General features: G+C 35.5%; 2 protein-coding genes across 2 annotated transcripts; both read right to left on the reverse strand.

Moving 5' to 3' along the window:
• Window positions 1–16,871: 16,871 nt before the first annotated feature.
• On the reverse strand, window positions 16,872–17,718 carry LOC130723074 (putative lipid-binding protein AIR1). Its single transcript, XM_057573996.1, has one exon. The coding sequence runs from the start codon at window positions 17,633–17,635 to the stop codon at window positions 17,249–17,251; it is 387 nt and encodes a 128-aa protein (XP_057429979.1). The 5' UTR covers window positions 17,636–17,718; the 3' UTR covers window positions 16,872–17,248.
• Window positions 17,719–18,839: 1,121 nt separating this feature from the next.
• On the reverse strand, window positions 18,840–21,112 carry LOC130723072 (trihelix transcription factor DF1). Its single transcript, XM_057573994.1, has 2 exons — window positions 20,720–21,112; window positions 18,840–20,042 (listed from the first exon to the last, which is right to left on the reverse strand). The coding sequence occupies exons 1-2, from the start codon at window positions 20,983–20,985 to the stop codon at window positions 19,229–19,231; spliced, it is 1,080 nt and encodes a 359-aa protein (XP_057429977.1). The 5' UTR covers window positions 20,986–21,112; the 3' UTR covers window positions 18,840–19,228.
• Between the last annotated feature and the right edge of the window lie 1,258 nt (window positions 21,113–22,370).

Here is a 22,370-nt window from a genome sequence, read left to right on the forward strand (position 1 = left end):
CCTTATTTTAAGCCTCAGTGTCTTGTGGGCTTGTGGTCTGATATAGGCGAACCTAGTCGGTATGTAATTGGGCTAATCAATATTCTGTACTTAATGGGCCGGGTCACCCATGGTCCTTCCGGATCAAAACCCCACTATAAATAAAGAAGGACCGCCCAAGCGGCAGGGATCCTATCATTTCACGCATTTTCATTTACTTTGTTTACTTCGCTTGCTCTCAAACTGGTTAGCCTTTAGTCTGTGGTTCTATACCGGAACAATAGGCAAAGTTTTTCTTTTTCATGGTGGTTGCTAATTGTGTTTTGTAAAATACCTATATATTTATTTGTCTAAATCTAAAATCATTCAATGTCTCCCCGAGATATAGTTTGTCATGTAGGCCCTTATACATGTGGCTATATCAAAATTTGACATGACCGTTTCTTGTTATGGTGAAGTTTTTAAAATTTAGTTATAAATTTTAATGTGGGAGTGTAAGCTAAAATTAAAACAACGATTACAGAAAATCTCTATACATGGAAGTCGTTAGGAATTAAACATTTGGTTTGGGAAAACATGGAAGTCGTTAGGAATTAATTCGGATAAAGAAATCCATAGATGAAAGAGACAAATTATAATAGTTTATTGGCTTAAATATGTTGGAGGTCCCTCTAAAATAGGGGTCATTTGGTTAAGGCCCTACAAAAATTTTTGGGTGGAATAAGCCCCTAATGTGAAAATAATATATAGTGATAAGCCCCTGCCTTGTGGTTCCGTTTAATTTATGATGATTCTGCAAACGACGCTGACGTGGATTATATTTTGTGAAAATTATTCAATTAAAAAGGGTGTCACGTAAACTGTAATTTTTAAGGTAGATTATGAGAAAGCATATGACTCTGTCCGTTGGGATTTTTTGCTGTATATGTTGGGTCGAATGAATTTTTGTAGAAAATAGATTAATTGGATCAGAAGTTGTCTTGGGTCTGCTTCTGTTTCTGTTTTGGTGAATGGAAGTCCTGGTATTGAATTTAAAATAGAAAAAGGTCTTCGGCAGGGTGATCCATTATCCCCTTTTTTATTCTTGGTGATTGCAGAAGGTCTAAATAGACTTTTTCAGCAGGCTATTGACATGGGCAAATTTAGGGGGTTCAAGTTTGGAAGGGAAGGTGACTTGTTAATCTCTATGTTGCAATTTGCAGATGATACTGTTTTTATTGGGGAGGCAAGTGTTCAAAATATTACAGTAATCAAATGTGTCTTGAGATGCTTTGAGTTAGCTTCTGGTCTCAAGGTCAATTTTCATAAAAGCAAACTAGCAGGGGTAGCTGTTGAAGGGGGTTCCTTGTCCATTTTTGCCTCCATTTTGAATTGTAAGCTAATGACAATTCCTTTTGTGTATTTGGGGATACCGGTGGGCGGTAGAATAAATAGCTTGCAGTTGTGGGAGCCAATTGTTCAAAAATTCAGAAACAAATTATCCAGATGGAAACAGAAGACAGTGTCCTTTGGAGGGAGAATCTGTCTCATTCAAAGTGTTCTGACTGCATTGCCTCTTTTCTTTCTCTCTTTTTTCAAGATGCCAACGGGGATAGTTAAGGAGTGTACCAGACTTATGCGCAATTTTCTATGGGGTGGCTCAGATGTGGAAAGAAAAATTGCTTGGGTAAAATGGTCTGATGTCTGTAAGTCCAAAGAACTTGGTGGTCTTGGGATAAAGGACTTGTCTGCCTTTAATAAGGCTCTTATTGGCAAATGGAAGTGGCGTTTTTTGAATGAGCCAAATAGCTTTTGGTGCAGGGTGATTAAATACCAAATTATTGGTGGTAGATGTTCTTCCCCTTGGTGGAGGGGTGTTCTTTCTTTGTGTTCAGAGGATAACTGGTTTGAATTGGGAATTAGGAAAACACTAGGGGATGGGGATGCAACTAGTTTCTGGCATGATGATTGGCTTGGGTTAGGACATTTGGAGGGGAGATTTCACAGGTTGTATAATTTGTCTCAAAACAAATATGCTATTGTAAAGGAGTTGGGGGAGTGGAGACATGGCAGGTGGGAGTGGAATTTTAAATGGAGAAGGGCGTTGCGTGGGAGGGAGGAGTTGTGGTTTGATACCCTGTTGAATATTATTAATAATGGTAGTTTGCAGGAGGGGAGGCCGGATAGATGGTTATGGGAGCCAGGGGAGGAGGGTGCTTATTCAGTTAACTCAGCTTATTCTTTTTTGCAGGTGAGTGATTTAGGAGTGTCTGACATCGATTTTCAATCAATCTGGTCTGCATTTGCTCCCTCAAAGGTCAAAGCTTTTGCTTGGCGCATGCTGCTAAATCGGATCCCGACCAAGGTGAATTTAAGGAGGAGAGGTGTCATTCCAGCAGAGGGGGATGTATTATGTCCTTTTTGTAATCGTATAGAAGAGTGTTGTGATCATTTGTTCTGTACGTGCTCACGGTCTTTTGATGTCTGAAATGCTGTCTATCGGTGGTTGGGGTTTGAAACTGTATTGCCAGCTTCATCAAAATCACTTTTTAGTCAGTTCTCCTTTGTTGGCAGAAACAAGAAACAACGACTTGCTGAGATAACAGTGTGGATGACGTCTTGCTGGTCCTTGTGGATAACTCGTAACAGTGTTATTTTCAAGGATGGTGTTTGGGACGGTGGTTTGGTTGTGGAATTAATCCAGGTTCGAACTTGGCATTGGTTAAAAGAGAAAGTGAGGGAGTTTCATTATTCATTATATGAATGGAAGTCAAATCCGATCATATGCCTCTCTTCTCTTTGAATTTTGCTAGGGACATGGGTTTTTGGCTATTGTTCGTGGTACGTTTGGAGTGGAGGTTAGGTTGTATTTTTTCTCTTCTGCTGTGCATTCTTGGCGTTGGACGTCTGTTGCCGTGGTTGCTTTTTGGGTTTGTATGTTGCTGCTATAAGTTGGGGCATTCTTGGTTTATTTGGAGTAATAGTTTAAGTTTGTAAGGGAACTTAATCTGGTTTGGATTGTGTAGATGGGTTCTTTAAACTTTGTTTATTTTTTTCTTTCTTTCTTTATTTTTCTTTCTTTCTTTTCTTGTATTTGGGTTTAGCACCCCTTGTGCTATTTTTAAATACAATTCTTTGGCTTACCAAAAAAAAAAAGTAAATGAGGGTTGAAAAAAATAAAAATAAATAAAAATCAAAAGTAAAAAACCCAAGTACGTTTAAGGATTTTACTTGGTTTTTTACTTTGGGTTTTTATTTTTTTCAACCATAATTTACTTACACGACACCCTCTTTAACTGAATAATTTTCACAAAATAGAATCTAGGTCAGCGCCGTTTGCAGAATCATCAGAAATTAAACGGAACCTCACGACATGAGCTTATCACTATATATTATTTTCACATTAGGGGCTTATTCCACCCAAAAAAATTTGTAGGGGCCTTAACCAAATGACTCATATTTTAGAGGGACCTCCAACATATTTAAGCCTAGTTTATTCTTAGAAGTCTCATATTGCTGAGATATGGTCAAATAAGTGCTTATAAGGGTAGAGCAACCCTCAATACTTAAGTTAACTTTTGGGTTGAGTTTTAATATTTATAGTTATAAATACTAATGAGAAATTATTGTAGAAATTTTAATACTGAAAATGTTATTAGATAGATCAATGATTTTTTTTTACAAATATTTTAGTAAAGAGGGTGTGCTATTTACAGGGTAGAAACTCTCTATCTCGTTGATGCATTCTTTGTTTCACTAATAAAACTACATAATATTAATTAAAAAAGAGTTTTTGAATATCGCAGTGATAATTTTACGTTGTGTTTTTAAAATGACATGATCTACCTCTATTGGTGGGACAAATAAAACAACACTAAATGGAAAGAAGAGATTCCGCTCCGAGTTTTAATACACTTAATTATTTTGATTATATTAATTCACCTTTGATGGAATATTTAATAAGTGAAATAATTAAGTAAAACAATAATTCGGATTTACACATCTTGTCCTAAGTATGTTGGAGTACTTATCAATTATCACCAATGCTCAAGGTGAATACAATATACTAGAATGACAATTTCCACCTACTTATGGAATCCTTGTGGGGATTGCCCCATTTGAGTCCCTAATTTTGAGGAATTTTTCCTCATAGGAATGGAGAAAAAAATTCACCTAAGATAAATTTGGGGATGGGGTGGGGATCGCCCTCCCCGCCTCGTGGGATCATCGCCTCTATAATAAATTCAATGTTATTTGAACTTCATTATATATATTTTCATGAAATTTGACATATTCTCATTTGTGATTTCTATATTAAACCATTTGTGGTCAGGTAGTAATTTATGTATTTTTTATATTTAATTTCACTTTATTCCTAATGAAGTGTTAATGGTCTCCATGGACACCCGTGAGCCCGTGGAGATTAGGAATGTGGCAAAAATTCACCCCACCACTGGAATGGAAACATGGAAAAGATGCGTGTGAATGGGGAGGCACTCCCTGCTTGGGTGTCGTCCCTACAATATATATAGTAACAAATAGATGATAAGCAAACAAGCTCAAACACCTCCTTTCATCAGACAAACTCATTTTCTATTTCTCCAATAACCTCCTACAAAGTCTCCTCAAACTCCTCATGTATTTTGTAATGGGTTGTTTAATTTTATTGCAAAAATTCCCCATGTATTAGAAGTAAATTTTGATTTAGCTGTTCCTAAACCCAAAAAAATGTTTCAATGTAATATGTGTGTTTTTTTCTTTCTGAAAAAGCAATTTGTTGTTCTAAGGAAGAGATGGACATTAGACAGTCATACAAACGAGCTCTTAACCGTATATTCCATCATCAAAAGTAAATTATGGTTTGTTTTAAAAGAAAAATTGATGTTAGATGTGAAACATCAAACATGGGAATTAATGTCGTGATCATTACTAATCAATGAATTTTAGTTGGTCGTTTGAAACTCGTGCAAGTAAGCCTTGCATTAATTCACCATAGATCATTTTCGAATTAATGTATTAATTGCATCCATGTTCGGATAATATATTGTGGCTACAAAATTCCGTTTAGACGGTTGTCCTGTGTTTGGTAAAAAAGAAGAATTAGATCAAGTGAAGATTTTTATTTTCTTCATTTATAAAAAAATATTACTCCTTCCGTTCATAATTATAAGAATTTTTAAGAACAATTATGCTTATTAAGAAAATATGCATGGTTTTAAAAAAAGTTATAGGAGTACAATCTTCTATATTTACCTTTATCTCTTTGATCGTTATATTAATTGTACCACACTATCTAATGTTATCACACTATCTCTAAATCAATGTAAGGAAATTGTTGTCAGGCATGACTTGCTCCACGAAGAGAGGCACGAATAACTGCTAGTCTGCTAGTATTTGTTAAGGAAAATGCTAAATGGCACGATCCCTCTCTCATCGAATACACACGACCACGTGCCTGTCCTGTGCTTGTTCTTGTGATTTCAAATTGGAAAAGGGATTTCAAATTCACTCTCTTAGGAAAAGGGCCCTTTACGATGTGGGACTTAGAAGATTTACTGTACTCCTTGACAGCCACAATTCTTCCATGTTTTCTTAATTTTTATTTTCTTCTTCAGACCATCATTGTTTATGAATTTATGGATGGTTTCATCTCATTTGCAAGTTGCAAGAGCCCAGATCTTCTAGACACCTCCATCCTATGGAGTGCTGGCTTGCAGAATTGTGAGATGATGACATTAATAACATATTGGGAGAAATCACCAATTGCAGGCACAATAGTGGTAAAAGGAACGAAAAAATGCAGAAACGTAGAAGAAGAGAGAGGGGAAAGGAGATAAGGATCGCACTGGAGTTTGAACTCATGGCGAAGGACGAGATGGCACGTTCTGTGACAGTGGGGCAACGACTAAAGGTGTAGATAGCTGTGGTGGCGATTATGAGACACGAAATAGCAGACTGGGGCTGAAGTGGCCGTGTTAGGCTGGGACGATGGAGGCATTCACAGTGCGGTTGGTCTGACGGCGGCTGGAGGTTGAACGGCGCTTCGTGGTTGTGCGATGGGTGACCAGTGCATCGTAACCTTGTTGAAAGATTTTTTACCACTCTACGTTTGAATCTCTCAAGACTCAATTGTAGTATAGTAAAGGGTTTTGTCGTATCCACAGGGAGGTGTAATACTTATGCCGTTCAATAGTTATCAAGCTTAAATGATGGTTGGACAATAGTTTGATTTTTGTTTAAAAACATAAAAGTAAATGAAAACAAGTAAAATAACGGAGAAACAACAGGTATGATGAATTGTTGGGATGGGATTTCATTGAATGACCTCTGTGCCATCTTGTGATTCAAATACAACCAAGTCTATGCTTATGACTCATCTACACTAGTTCAACCCTACATCATCGATGTCTCGCATGAGTGGATAGCAATAACTCTCTAATCCTAAACATTGATGTCTCACATGATTAAGAAAGATAGTTATCATGAAGCTTAGGTGTTTAAGTGACTAACAAACCTAAATCTATGTCTAGCAATTAGGATTATTAGGTGATTAACTCTAGTTCGGACTCTAGGCGATATAGCTCTCGCTCTCACGCCAAATCAAGCATATATGTTCTAGGTGCGCAAACTAAAACATAACATGAAGATCAAGAGAGAATCACTAACTCATAAACAAAGAACATGATTTATATCAAGGAGAATCAAATAGAAAACATAAGTATCAATCAATTACATCAAACCCCAACAAAAGAGTGATTAGCTATCCATTTTCATGGATAACTTTACAAATAGAGAAGAAGAATGAGAAGAATCGAAACCGTCGCGATGTCTCGCCGCCGAATCCGATGTCCGGAGCTTTTTCTCTAGCCTCCTAAGCCTCTCTCCTTGTCTCTCAAGTGTTTCTCTGAGTTGGGTCCAAGTTCTAATCAAGTTCAAAAAAATCTTTCCATTTAGTTTTATGTTCAAAAATTTGTTGAAAGATTTTTTTACCACTCTACGTTTGAATCTCTCAAGACTCAATTGTAGTATAGTAAAGGGTTTTATCGTATCCACAGAGAGGTGTAATACTTATGTCGTTCAATAGTTGACAAACTTAAATGATGGATTCTTAAGAGATTGATTGATTATACATGAAACTGAATGAAAAGCAAATAAACTAACAGAGAAACAACAGGTATGAGGAATTGTTGGGATTAGACTTCATTGTTTGACCTTTTTGCATTCTAGTGATTCAAATACATAACATGTTCAAGCATATGATTCATCTACACCAATTCAACCCTACGTCATCGATGTCTCGCATGAGTGGATATCAATAACTCTCCAATCCTAAACATTGATGTCTCACATGATTAAGAAAGAAAGTTATCATGAAGTTTGAGTGTTTTGTGACTAACAAACCTAACTCTATGTCTAGCACTTAGGATTATTAGGTGATTGACTCTAGTTCGGACTCAAATGTTGTAGCTTCCGCTCACAACTCGAATCAAACAAAATACCATAGGTGATCAATCTAAGATATAGCATGAAGATCAAGAGAAAACCACTAAATCAACAACTAGAAACATGCTTTATATTGAGGAGAATCACATAGAGAGCATAGGTATCATACAACTACATCAAATCCCAACAAAAGAGAGATTGAGAAAATGGATAGCTATACAAATAAAGAAGAAGAATTAGAAGAACCGAAACCGTCGCGATGTCTCGCCGCCGAATCTGATACCCAAGCCTCTTCTCTAGCCTCCTAAGCCTCTCTCCTTGTCTCTCAAGTGTTTCCCTCTGTTAGGGTTCTATTCTCATCAAGTTCCTTTACCAGATTCTTAAGAGAAGCTTTTTATATTGAAAAAACGCAGTACAGGGCGCTGGGCGGCCTGTTTTGGACGCTGGGCGGCCAGATAACTTCAGGGGAAGGTTTCTTGCACCGCCTTGGGCGCTGGGCGGCCTCTGCAGGCCGCTGGGCGCCCAACACATCTTCAAACTCCTTTTTTCTTGCCAAAGCTTGTCATCTTCCTTGAATCTTCAATCCTTCAACACAAATCAAGATGAAAATCAAACTTAAGCACATTCTATTCTAAAGTTCATCTATCAATAAGTTCTAATCAAAAGAAGTAGATTTGGTCAAGATTTATCATGAATTGACAAGGATAAATGCCTAAATTTCTCATCAAAATAGGTAAAATTGACACTTATCAACTCCCCCAACTTAGCACTTTGTTTGTCCTCAAACAAAAGGTAAAGACTTAAATCAAACAAGCATGACAGAAACTTTTTCAAAGCTCACTTTGCAAGATCTCACATGGATTGAATCAATGATCCAAAATAGAAACATGATGCCCACAAGAAAATGCATAACATTAATACAACTACTTATTCAACCTGGAATTCAATAGACATACAATCAATTACTCTTGATCATGGAATCACTCAATCAAGCCAAGATATAACATGTAAATCAGGCTAGGTCAGTGTTTCGCTCATGTACATCACTGAATCACAGAAGTCAAGATTGTTACTTGTCTCCACAATCATCAAAGCTACATGTTCAATCAAGGATCACTAAGGTCTTTATAGGGTTGTAATGAGGCTAGGCTTCAAAGAGTTTGGTTTTTCAGGATATGCAAAGAAACTCAACAAGGAAAGAGAGCAATCACACTTTACTTTCATGATATTCACTCCCCTCAACTTGCTTTAAACTAACTCTCATTCACCATTTTCAATTGAACTTAACCCTTATCTTTCATCAATCTCTTCTTTATTCTCTTTTTTGTTCTTTTTTTCTTTTTTTTTTCCTTTTCCTTTCTTTTTCTTTTTGATTTATTTTGAAGCATATAAACATGAACAGTTTTCAAAGTAATTACAAAGAGATTGACACAATATACAAACCATAATAGCATTCTCCCCCCAACTTGCATACAACCCACACTAGTGAATGCTCTCTTAGCCTATCAAGCTTAGGAGAAGTCATTGTTTTTCTTTTAGGTTTAGGGTTATAATCATGAACAAAACAAAAATCTTCAACTTTATGGCTCAAAGGGGTAACAAATGGATTTTAATTGACATAGGTAGGCTGTTTGGTTAAGTAGCTATATATACACAACAAAATATGCTTTGATCCTTTCCTATCAATTCCATGCAACCAATGTTATCAGAGACTCAAACAAAATCAACCATGTAAAGCAGTGATGTTCTCTCAACTCACAGTGTATAGGAACACTCCCTCACAGGCTAAAAAGTTTCAAACTTCCCTGATTTTCAAGTAATTTTCATGTATGCTTCAAGAATTCCAATTAAATCATGCAATCATATCAAGTCATGATGTCAATGAGTGCAAACACAATTTCTATCATGGAATCACTAAAATCAATTCACTTTAAGCACATATCAAGAAATTTTCACAAAAGTCATGCTAGTATTGAGAAAGTCAGAGAAACATGTAATCCAGGACACATGTGCTATGTATAAAACTATCCTATTAAAAAGAAGCTAAAAAAAAAGTGAAGTGGACTCCCTTATGATGTCAATGATTTGAATCCAAGCTCTCTACTAAAATCCTTGATCTCTCTCCCCTTCCATGGGAATTGGACTGTCCTCAGGCCAAACTGTATGATTATCCTGTTAATTTGCCTTACAGTCACTTGAAAAATATGTTAGAGTACAAGGGATAAATGAGAATATAAAAGCATTAAAACAATTCAAATCCTAGTCCATATGAAAATAGACTTCAAGAGCTTTCTAGAGAGTGGTCATTTGCTCAAATCCGAGAAGAAATGAAGAAGTTACGCTCATTTGAATAAAAGAGTGGATTGCAGAAAAGGGAGTGGCGCTGAGCGGCCTCTGCATACCGCTGAGCGGTTAGCATCAGAGTTGCAGACCGCTGAGCTCTATAAGATGGGCGCCCGGCGCCCTGTGCAGTGTAAAAGCTGAAGAAAACTAAAAAAACACAACTGGATTGGTCCAATTTTGAGTTTTACACTTCCCGATCACGCCAATTGATTTACACACATTCATATATCATAACAAACATGTTCATGCCTTAAAATTCAGCAATCAAGCACAGTTTATCAAAGATTCACAATGCAAGGCTTCCAAAGACAAGTTTGTATGCTTTTCCGGAACTTAATAGGCCATATTTTGATGTATTCACTTCTAGCACATGCCGCTTGGTCCAAACACATTCAAATACCCTATAAAACTTGTACATACCTAAAAATTAGAAATTGAAGCACATTTAGCACAAAAGTTATTCTAGGTTCCATTAAGGGTCAAATTTCATGATTTCACAACTCAACACCTTATCTTTTTCATTGCTCAAATTCCTTGCATTCTCTGCCTTATAATCACTCATTCATGTCATTTAAAACTTGTGGAGAGCCTTAGAACACACAATTGAAGCACAATTTCTCATGACACACTCCATAGACAGTACAAGAGCAAATTGACCTTCATTTTTGAAATTTCATCACATCATCAAAGGGTTCACTACAAAACTATTCTTAAACTTGAAAAACAACATTGATTCACACATGAGATGGTTCATAAGTAATTGGAAGCATGTTTTCACAGTTTATGCAGAAAATGGCTAAGAGAGACTAGTTTTTCATCCGAAACTCACAACAGCATACCCCAAATTTTGAAAAACACTCAAGCCATACATACCGACCATTTATATGCATGTTAAATCAAAATTTGGACTTGTTACAACTCTTAATTGCAAATTTTGAAAAGAAATTTCACACGATCCAAATTTCAGTCAGTTTTCATGCATTTTCACAAGTCAATCCCTAAAATTCCAAATTCATCACTTTCATTGCTTCCAAAACCTTTAAACTCACTCAATATATATATCAAAACTTGTGTAGCACCTTAAAGCATGAAATTAAACAAAGCTTCACTAAATCACTAACCTAGTCCTAAAAACACACAAAACACAACAAAAGCAATAAAAAAAACACACTGGGTTGCCTCCCAGGAAGCGCTCGTTTAACGTCATTAGCTTGACGCAAACACTATCATGGTGACCACAAACAAGGGTTATAATATAACCCCTTCCGCTTCTTAGGCCGTTTGACTTGGACTTCATCTAATTTTCTTTCAAATCCTTTCCAAGTCAACAAAAATTCATTCTTTTTCTTTCTTTTCACGGTCCAACTCAACTCACATGCATTCAAATCAGATGCCAAGCTATTTACATGCATATGAATGAATGCAAATTTACAATTCTTTGAATAATTTGATGCAATATGCTCATCAAACCTATCACCGAACACAAAGCCTATATGCTCAACATTAAGGATTTCATCATTGCATTGGTGATGTGATACACTATCAAAATCTTCAAAGCTTACCTCATCCACTTCATATTTTACCTTTGGAGGGCTTGAAGGAATCGGTAAGTGGTGAAGAGTCGGACCATTTTCTTCTTTTTTTGATTTTGTCTCTTCTTCCTCACTTTCTTCCTCATTTTCTTTCTCAATTTCTTTTGCTTCCACAACAACCTTACCATATTCAGCTAGTTGTGTTGCAAGCTGCCCCACTTGGTTTTCTAGGTTCTTGATGGAAGCCTCGGTATTCTTTTGATTAACTATTGAAATTTGCATGAATTGGACCAAGGTATCCTCAAGCTTAGTAATCCTATCATGTTCTGGGGAATAATATGACTGATATAGTGGTGGTGATACCTGTACTTCCTGAAAAGGACAATAACCCACACAATGAGTGTTAAAACAAATATCACACCACATTACCTGATCTCTTACTGATGGTTGTTGCATTTTCGGAAGTTAGAGATTCAGAAGCTTCTTGTTGCTATTTTCTCTTTAGCTAGTCGATTGAATGAACACGAAAGCACAAGCTAACACAAGAGATTAGTAACAACAAGGAAAACCAAACTGAAAACAAAAACTATACACTATATTCACAATCATTCAAGAATGAAAACTATCACAATGCAATTAGTATTGGCACACCTCCCCGGCAACGACGCCAATTTGTTGAAAGATTTTTTTACCACTCTACGTTTGAATCTCTCAAGACTCAATTGTAGTATAGTAAAGGGTTTTGTCGTATCCACAGGAAGGTGTAATACTTATGCCGTTCAATAGTTATCAAGCTTAAATGATGGTTGTACAATAGTTTGATTGTTTGTTTAAAAACATAAAAGTAAATGAAAACAAGTAAAATAACGGAGAAACAACATGTATGAGGAATTGTTGGGATGAGATTTCATTGAATGACCTCTGTGCCTTCTAGTGATTCAAATACAACCAAGTCTATGCTTATGACTCATCTACACTAGTTCAACCCTACATCATCGATGTCTCGCATGAGTGGATAGCAATAACTCTCTAATCCTAAACATTGATGTCTCACATGATTAAGAAAGATAGTTATCATGAAGTTTGGGTGTTTAGTGACTAACAAACCTAACTCTATGTCTAGCAATTAAGATTATTAGGTGATTAACTCTAGTTCGGACTCAAACGTTGTAGCTTCCGCTCACAAGTCGAATCAAACAAAATACCATAGGTGATCAATCTAAGATATAGCATGAAGATCAAGAGAAAACCACTAAATCAACAACTAGAAACATGCTTTATATTGAGGAGAATCACATAGAGAGCATAGGTATCATACAACTACATCAAATCCCAACAAAAGAGAGATTAGCTATCCATTTTCATGGGAAAATGGATAGCTTTACAAATAAAGAAGAAGAATTAGAAGAACCGAAACCGTCGCGATGTCTCGCCGCCGAATCTGATACCCAAGCCTCTTCCCTAGCCTCCTAAGCCTCTCTCCTTGTCTCCCAAGTGTTTCCCTCTGTTAGGGTTCTATTCTCATCAAGTTCCTTTACCAGATTCTTAAGAGAAGCTTTTTATATTGAAAAAACGCAGTACAGGGCGCTGGGCGGCCTGTTTTGGACGCTGGGCGGCCAGATAACTTCAGGGGAAGGTTTCTTGCACCGCCTTGGGCGCTGGGCGGCCTCTGCAGGCCGCTGGGCGCCCAACACATCTTCAAACTCCTTTTTTCTTGCCAAAGCTTGTCATCTTCCTTGAATCTTCAATCCTTCAACACAAATCAAGATGAAAATCAAACTTAAGCACATTCTATTCTAAAGTTCATCTATCAATAAGTTCTAATCAAAAGAAGTAGATTTGGTCAAGATTTATCATGAATTGACAAGGATAAATGCCTAAATTTCTCATCAAAATAGGTAAAATTGACACTTATCAAACCTCCACTAAGAAAAGGTTTCCGCAGCCGTAACAATGCTCTATATTGGAAGCGTGATGTGCGGTTTGGTCACACATGGTTTTCGGAATTTTTTTTAAAATAAAATAATTAATCCAATAGCAGCATCTCGTGCCTCATCGTGCGCTGCTAGTCGTACCAAATAGCGGCACTCATTTGTTAATTCTGCATACAAACAACAGTCCGTAACATGGTGCCAATTGTATTCATCCACATATGTTTCATGCCTCACTCGTGGTTTATTTGGTCGTACCAAATAACATTCCTCTAAATGTAATGGATAAATATGAAAAAAGATAATAATTTTTATTAAAACTAGTAGAAGGTCTTATATAAAAGGACACCAAAAATTTAATAAAGGATCTTATAATTAAGAAGAGAGAGAGTAATTCTAAGTATTCGCGCATTGAACCTATGAGTAGGGGTGAAGAGGTGGGAGAAGTGGTGGAGTTATGGCTCCCCAAGTTTTTCAATTATATTTTTTTACATGTCATACTCATATATGTGAGCTGTAGAATCGCATTCAAATTTATTTTTTTACATGTCCACATGATAGACTGAAATCCTATCAGAGGGTTTTACAGCTAGGATTAGAGAAAATTTGGATAGAACTTGTGACGGATCCAGAAATTTGATGCAGTGGAGACAATATATACATATAAATTCGCAATAAAAAAAATTAACGTATACTATTGGAAGTGAGGACAGTTTTTTACAAAAGAGAACACAAATGAGAGCATTTTTTACCAAAGAGACTATAAAAAATCACATACTTTTACTACTCAAGTGAGATCATTTAGCAATGTGAGATACAAGTGAGGGCATTTAATAATGTGAGATATAAGTGAGGGCATTTTTTTATAAAAAAAACCATAAAAAAATAACATACTTTTACTGCTCAAATTTTTTTCTAATGATTTTTTCTAAAATTAAGTGAGGGCACTTGCCCTCATACCACTCAACATGTATCCGTCACTGATAGAACACTAACTAAACTAAAGAACTTTGGATTCCTAATTTTTTTTTTCTTCTGGACATGACAATTGAGCACTCATAGTTGAAATATGCTCAGAACTATTTGAAGGTTCAACCATTGATGCAATCTTTAACAGCAATTTGGTTGAATCTGGGGTGAGTCCGTATAGGTTGTGTGTTCACTACGGTCGAAAGTATTGTCAGTAATAAACTGTCACTTAAAGCTATTTCTGAATTTCTCCCAAGTGTTAATTTGAGGAAGAATTAATTTGAACCATGTTAATGCTTTGCCATGTATATATAGTCCAATGAGCTGCAAACATGTTTTATTTGGAAATGAATGCTTCATGAAGTAGCATTCTAGGTTCAGCAGCCACATGTTAGGGTTAGATCCGAAAATGAGGTGATTTTTAGGAAGTTATGGGGATGGGGGCTGGGTTTGATTGGGGTGGGTTATATAGTATATGTGAAGAAAAAATTAAGGGTTCATGTGGGAAGAGCAGAATGAAGTAGATTGGGGATAGTGAGTAGGAATACATGGTGGAATCCAAATGAAGGAATGAACACAAGGATGAAAGCACCAATTGATAGGACTGAAGTCCTATAGAAAGATTCTACAACTAGGGTTTGAGAAAAATTGAGAAGATCGCTAGCTAAAATAAAGAAATTCTTCACTCATAATTTGGATAATGTTCATCACTATCATGAAATATAGTATGTATATATATATATTACAAAACTACGCTTATACATATCATGTTAACAACTTGAGTTGTTAACAAGTTGTTAACAATTCGGCCATATGTCCCTGAAGGTTAGCTCAAGTGGTGAGAGTTATGAGATATAAGAGTTTGGGAGGATGAAGGGTGAAGAGTCCAGGGTTCGAACCCTGAGGAAGACTAATTAACTAACATTACTAACAACTAACATTTGCCTATTAAAAAAACAATTCGATCATATTTGAAAAATAAGATACCATATTTTTTATAAAAATATATAAAACGATTTTTTCACAATAAAATAATTTGAGTTGCGTTTTGTTTTAAAAAAATGTCTATGCATCAAGTTAGGTTTGGAAGTGGATTTTAAGGCTACGATCGGTTTGGGTAAAACCGAAATCCGATGGGTTTGAGTTGGGTTTGCGAGTTCGGGTTTGGAAAGGCAAAACTCGAGCCCAACCCAACTCGTTGTCATCCCTACACATTTCTCATAAAATACATCCTCATAACTCTACAACTAAATAGGGCCTTACATTTGGCATATGAAAACACTAAATAATGGGCTGAGCCCACAAATAAAAACTCAAATACTAAATGTGGGCTGAGCTCAGAAACAGAAAATCTATAACAACTAACATTTGCTTATTAAAAAAATCAAGATGATCCAATATGTGGTCTATTGTCCACTGTTGTATAATAAGTATAAGCAATAAATGTTGTTTTGACTAGTGGTTTTTCTAGTATTCATTTTTACACTATTTTACACAAATAGTGTTTTATAGTAAAATATAGTTTTTTTACCAATCTGAGGATGTTTTATTTACACAATCAATGCAAATCACCACTAAGATTGGCGATATCATTTTATTTCTCTTGAAAATTGCTCCAGTTAGTGGCGACAACACTTTTATTTTATTTTTTTATTTTTGTTTCTTTAAGGGATGGAAATAAAATCCATCACAAAATTCTAGTGGATAAAAATATATTAGCAATGGAATGTGGAGAAAGAAGTTATCTACCGCAAATAATATCTTCTATCGCTAATAACTTTACGATGAATAAATTCTCATTCGATATTTTGTCGCTAACTCATTTTCTATTATTCTCCAAACTCAATTGAATATTTTACTATGCTTCTCTTGTTTGATAATTAGCACACATGAGTTGTGGATGAAGCAAGGGAAGCATCCACACCTCTTTTTACTAGTAATGAAGCATGAGAAGTAACGGTGAATAGATGTGTCAGAGCAAACAATTAACTTAAGCATTCATGATAATAATTGTTTATCGGATAAATGTTTATAATAAAATAATTTGCGAACTACTGAAATAAGCTAAAAATAGGTTAAAAAAATCATAAGTTCTTATTCATATAAGTTAATCTAAACGATTTATGAAAATAAGTTCAAGACAACTTGTAGATAAGTCATAAGTTATTTACATAAACTCTTCTTGGCACTTTCATAAGCACTTATACTATAAGATAAACTAACTCAAATAAATTTTTCTTGATTTTTGTTTAATTATTCTTTTATTAATATAATTAATTCTTAGTATAAGACTTGTAAAATTCTGATGGCCAAGGGAAGCGCATTGGCATGAAGTATGACTAACACGAATGAATTGTCATCTACTAAATTGCGCCTAGATCAATGTGCACAGATCTTCCTTGGAAAGCTGAGGTAGAGTCTTGATTGTTGGTTTTAGGTTTTAGCCTTTTAGGGCTTTTTGGTTCTTAATTTTGGGTTTTTTTTGTTCTTGGAGTTCAACTTTTAAAATATCATTATCAAACATAAATCAATTTTTTTAACTTTTTATATTCTTTCAATAATTATATATTTTAACGTAAATTATTTCAAAATTTTGAGTGCATGTCACATAAGCTAATTAATTAAAACAAACATGATGATAGTAGTTATTTCTAGAATCACTTCTCTCCAATTTGAAAATCTACTTAGTATATAATTATATATGTATCCAAACACACCTTTTTTATTTATTTCAAACACATACTTAATCACATAATTAATTTTATTGGTATATACTACTGCCTCTTTTATACATATATACTACTACCTCTTTTATACAATCAATGACGATGAGTAATGCCCCTGTAAGATAGCTCAAGTGGTAGGAGCTGGAGACATATGGGTTGGGTAGGGGAAGGTCCAGATATCGATTCCTGGCAGGTGCAATTTATCTTTCCAATGTAAAAAAAAAAGTCGATGAGTAATCTTCCATCCAATATCAGAACGATGGAGAAGAGAAGATAACCACGATAGAACACATATATGAAGAGAAGAAAAAAAAAAGATGAAAGAGAGAACACGTGAATTCAATCATCAAGGGCACTGGAACGAAGCAGAGTTGTTGTTTCGTCCACAATCGTTGAGGATGACGCTCAAGGAAATAGGAACATTAAGGTTTGTGCCGAGGATGTTAGCCCTGAGCGCAAGGCAAAGGCAAGCAGCAGCTTCAACATCAGCAAGATCTTGAATGAGGTGGCAGCAAGGGAGTGTTGGTGGGGACCCCAATTTAACTTTGACCAAGTTCAACACTTTGGCACACACACCCAACTTTAGTGTATCTATAGGACATGAACCCTTTGGAGAGGGCATTATTGGGACTGGGACTTGAGGGATATTGTAGGTGGTGGAGCTCACCATGGTGAAGGAAATTAGGAGATTGAAACAGAGGAGCAGGGCAACATACTCATGATCACTACCCATTTGATTTCACACAATTAGTATCAATGTCCTAAGTGCTGGGATACTAAAAGTTTGTGAAATGTGGCTTATGACTAGTTAATTTTAATCATGAGAGTTGAAGATGTGTAAGGGGTTTTTATAGCAAAATATATGTGTTTCAATCTCGTTTTTTAAACATCCAATAATAACATATACCTATTTCCCTCTTGATTCTTTTTTTTTTCTTTTTCAAATCATATCATATATTATATTTATTCTTTCTCTCTTTTCACTCTCGAAACTCAGAGATCACATTAACTAAGTGAGTAAGTTTGTCGTAACAAATCATTTTACATACACACCGCTTATGAATCAAACCCTAAATTAAATATTTAAAGAGTTCAGCTATCTACCCAATGTGCTAGGTGTATGTATATGTTTTGTTCATCAGTTGAAATCTTAATTTAATATAATTAGTTATGTAAACCCGTGAACACACGGGGGTTATAATTGAGATGCTCAACGCAAGCTGTCACCAAGGCAGGGCAAGGAGGTTCATATGATAGTTGTGTGAATTTTGTTATATGTAATAGAATCACTGTGAATTGCGTATAGTTGGTGTTCTTTTTCGAAATCGAATAGTATGATAAAATTAACATAAAGATTAAATATGGTGATTTTTTTTACAGTAAAACGCAATTGCATAAGGAGAATCAGATAGCAAAAAAGGAGCTCATCCCTTCGATACATCCTCAACTCAAACACGATCAAGATCACTGTCAATAAGCCAAACTAGCCATAAAATTCGCAATCATATTATCGTCTTTCTCAACAAAACAAATAGAAAGAAAAAAAGGAAATAGACTGCGAAGGACAATTTCTAACAACAGAACTAAAAAAAAAATGTTAAAAGGCATTAGTTATTATAATAACTTCCTCATTTTAAAAAAAGTTGTCTATAGTGAACCATATTCAATATAGAATTTAATAGTTATACTATCAATAACTGTCATCTTACTCTTTGTGTCACAACCCTAAACAATTTTTGTGGAACAACCTTAAACAATCTTTGTGGAACGGAGGGAGGGAGTAGCATCAAAGATTTCCTCCCTCTTAATTTCGATCAATTAATCAACTTGCAAAAATACTACTACTAATACAAACTCTATAAATGTAAAAATAATGCCCTACCGAGCTAAAAGCCTAATCAGTTTCAATCTTTATGACAACCTCATGGGTGATGAAATAGCATCACAACTTTGGATATTTGTCATAACTTTCGAATCAAATCTACAATAATCTCATTGGAATCTTTGTAATGGTATTTCAAAATGAATTTCCTACAACCATTTGATGGGTCATATTATGAATGGAGTACTAATACTCTAATAGGAAATCAGGAAGTATTCACTAGTTCACTTCACCGGCTCACAAGTCTCATCCTTTAAAAACTGCTACCCTGTACCATAATTCCCATCAAGTACCAGGCAATAGTTATCTCCTGTGCCATGTTCAACCCAATGAACTGAACTGAACTGAATACATAGATGCAACATGCAAGGATTGTATACTGTCTAAGAGTTCATCAATGAGGCGATGACTAAAGAAATGAGTGCAGAGAATTGTACATGATTATCAAGAAGTTTCACTGCATTCCTTTTCTTCAACCTTGGGAACATCGTTGGCATTGCTCAACGCATTTCCTTGACTAAGGAGCCCGTTTTTATACAGAATTTCCAACTCAGTAAAGTAAGGGCAAGTTTTCAAATTAAGTAAGGGCCACTTCTTGCCGTTCCCTTTGGTCCTCTTATAGTACTTGTTCATGTTTTCCCATTTCTCCTTGCACTTCTTTGCAGAACGGTTGTAGCCCATGCCATGCATTGCTGCGGATATCTCCTCCCATATTGATCCTTTTGATCCCAACTGACGAAACTTGTGCTCCAATGAAGTTCTTAGAGTTATCAGTGCTTGTACTTCAACATCAGGCCATCTTTTTTTGCTTAGATCATTGTAGAAATCTCTTCGAACGTTCGCCTCAACTTCACCCTCTTTGCTTTTGCTGCTTCCTTCTGCTGCTTGGGGAATTTGAATTTCATAGCCCAATATGTTCTGAATGAGAGATATGACGGCCAAATTACGAGACCTCTCTTGAGCTCTAGCCTCTTCATCCTTTTTAATCCTTATCATCTCCTCACGCCTCCAAGCTTCTTCTCTCTCTATTCTTTCCCTTTCCTTTTTCTCTATCATAACCATCAATTCATTATGCATCTGCTCTTGCTTTTCCATCACCTTCCTTACCAATTTTTGCGCAAAATCTGCAAGCTTTCTCGTCGTCTTTTTCCTCCTCTTTCTAGAGCCAGGTTCTTTATTACTTACTGATGAATTCTCATCTTCATTATCATCATCATCACCACCATCATCTTTATCATCATCATCATCCAAGAACCAGCTGAAATAAATCAAAATAACCCCTCAAATTCATGTTATGTTTGTACAGACTTCAGTTAAAGGTAATAATAATAATCCCTGAGAGTTGAAACTAGCTAGCTTTCCCATTTCTATGGAATAATAATGGTTCCCTTCAACATGTTACAAAAACATGAATTGTGCAGATGAAACATAACTGGTGATTCCCCCAACTATAATAGATTGTATAATGCATTTCTTTAACTAACAACAATACTATAAATAAAACAAAACATTTTCAATCAGCAAATTTGAGGGATTTGTTTCCCTCTCTCATCAACATAGATCCTATCATTAAGAAACATCAAACAGACAAGAATTGTCCTAATTTCTACTTAACCCCTAATTTGCTTGCATAGGTACACCCATCAAAACCACACACAATGTCACAACTCATCACAGCAAATCACAACCTTTTTCAATTGATAAACAAAACAAAAATGTAACCCAGTTTTATAATTTGACAAAAAAATAAATTAAATTACAAGAATAAATAAGGTTAAAGATAAAGGGTACATAAATTTAAATTAAATTACAAGAATTAAGAAAACAAGAGAGAGATAACCCAATTTTATAATTTGAAAAAAAAATCAAAAAGGTTAATAACTTTGGCAAGTAGAGACAAAAAAAAAATCGAGGGTAATGGAGAAATGAACTCACTCAGGCTCTTGCACTTGGTGGGGAAACGGGTTGAGACCCGACCCGGAAGCCGCCGGATCCTGCGTCTGGAGGGGAGTTTCAAGAGCAGGAGAAGGGGATCGGAGGTTGTGAGATGAGTCGAGGTAAGGAGGAGTGGAGGAGGAGGGGATGGACCTGATGGGGCGGAGTTTCTGGGGGTTGTGGCGGTGGGAGAGGAGGTCGGAGGGGTAAAGGAGGTGGCCGGAGTCGGGGAATGGGGAAACTTGGTCGGCGGTGAAGAGGTCCATGGTAAAAAATAAACGGCGGCGCAAAGGGTTTAGGGAGGGAAGAGGTGAAAAATGGAGTGATGAAAGGGGGTTACCAGTAAAATACCTACTGCGTTAAATCTTTGGTAAATCACTAAATTCATATGCAAAAATTTGAGATTCTTAGGTAAATCTAATATTTTTTTCTTAATAAGTTGTTATATATATTTTTTCGGTTGTAAGAGTTATGGGATATATGGGTTGGATGAGGCGTGAGGGGGTCCGAGTTCAATCACAAGAGTGTGCAATTTATCTTTTCCGATGAAAAAAAATATCGATTGTAATATTATTTTATTGTTCTAAGACAATGCATAGTTTGGATATTTTATGCTTACAGACTGGTGATAGCTACTGAATAATTTGAGCTGCAAAAAGTTGAATTATTTTAAAATTAAATTTTACATTAAATTTTATGAAGAAAAAGCGTTATATATAAAATCTTTCTTTGTATCAAAAAATATATTAAATATGTCTTAAAATGTAAATTATCTTCTTTGACCCAAATTAATTTAGACAATAATAATAGTTATCAATTATGTTGTAAAATGGGAGGGCCAAGCCCATAATAATTGTCAATTCTTTTTTGTTACATTTGGAAAAATAATAATAGTGGTCAATTTGATAGCATAAATATAAAAATAATTATTATTTTAATTATCAATTATTTTGTAAAAGGGGAGGGCCAAGCTCATAATAATGGTCAATTCTTTTTTGTTACATTTGGTAAAATAATAATAGTTGTCAATCTGATAGCATAAATATAAAAATTTATAATTTTTCCTTATAGAAAAATTTTAAGTAAAAAGAAATACTAAATAAAAATTAAATTTCAATATCTATAATTTAAATTTCCCACCAACTGTCCAACAAATACTACTTTTTTTTTGACAGTCAACAAATACTACTATGACAAAACTCAAACAAATATTGGGTTCAATTCAATTTTTTACAACATCTTTAAGGATTTTCTCAATAATACTAGCTTTTGTTGGCATAGAAATGCATGACATTCAAAAACAAATAATGGTGCTTTGGCAAACAAGAGGCTATATAATGACAAGCCTATACCCACGTCGGCTTGTTGAACAGGACCATTTTCGGCCCAAATCTCATGCACCTCAATAGAGCCAGGCCCAGCCTTTGGTACAAGTTGTATGTGTGAGTTTTTTTTTTTGCAAGCTATCCCACGGCTTGTTGCTGTGAGACTAATCTCTCATCCCACGGTCAACGCACTAGATCACTAATCAGAAATTGACCAATGAATTTTTTCTATTCACAAAAGTTAATGATATGTGAGTATAACAGAAACACCCAAATACACTCAAAATGGATTATGAGGATAGGGGTTTTCTCCGGTCTTGAGATAA

The sequence above is a fragment of the Lotus japonicus genome, chromosome 6, assembly GCF_012489685.1.
Source record: "Lotus japonicus ecotype B-129 chromosome 6, LjGifu_v1.2".
NCBI classification, from domain to species: domain Eukaryota; kingdom Viridiplantae; phylum Streptophyta; class Magnoliopsida; order Fabales; family Fabaceae; genus Lotus; species Lotus japonicus.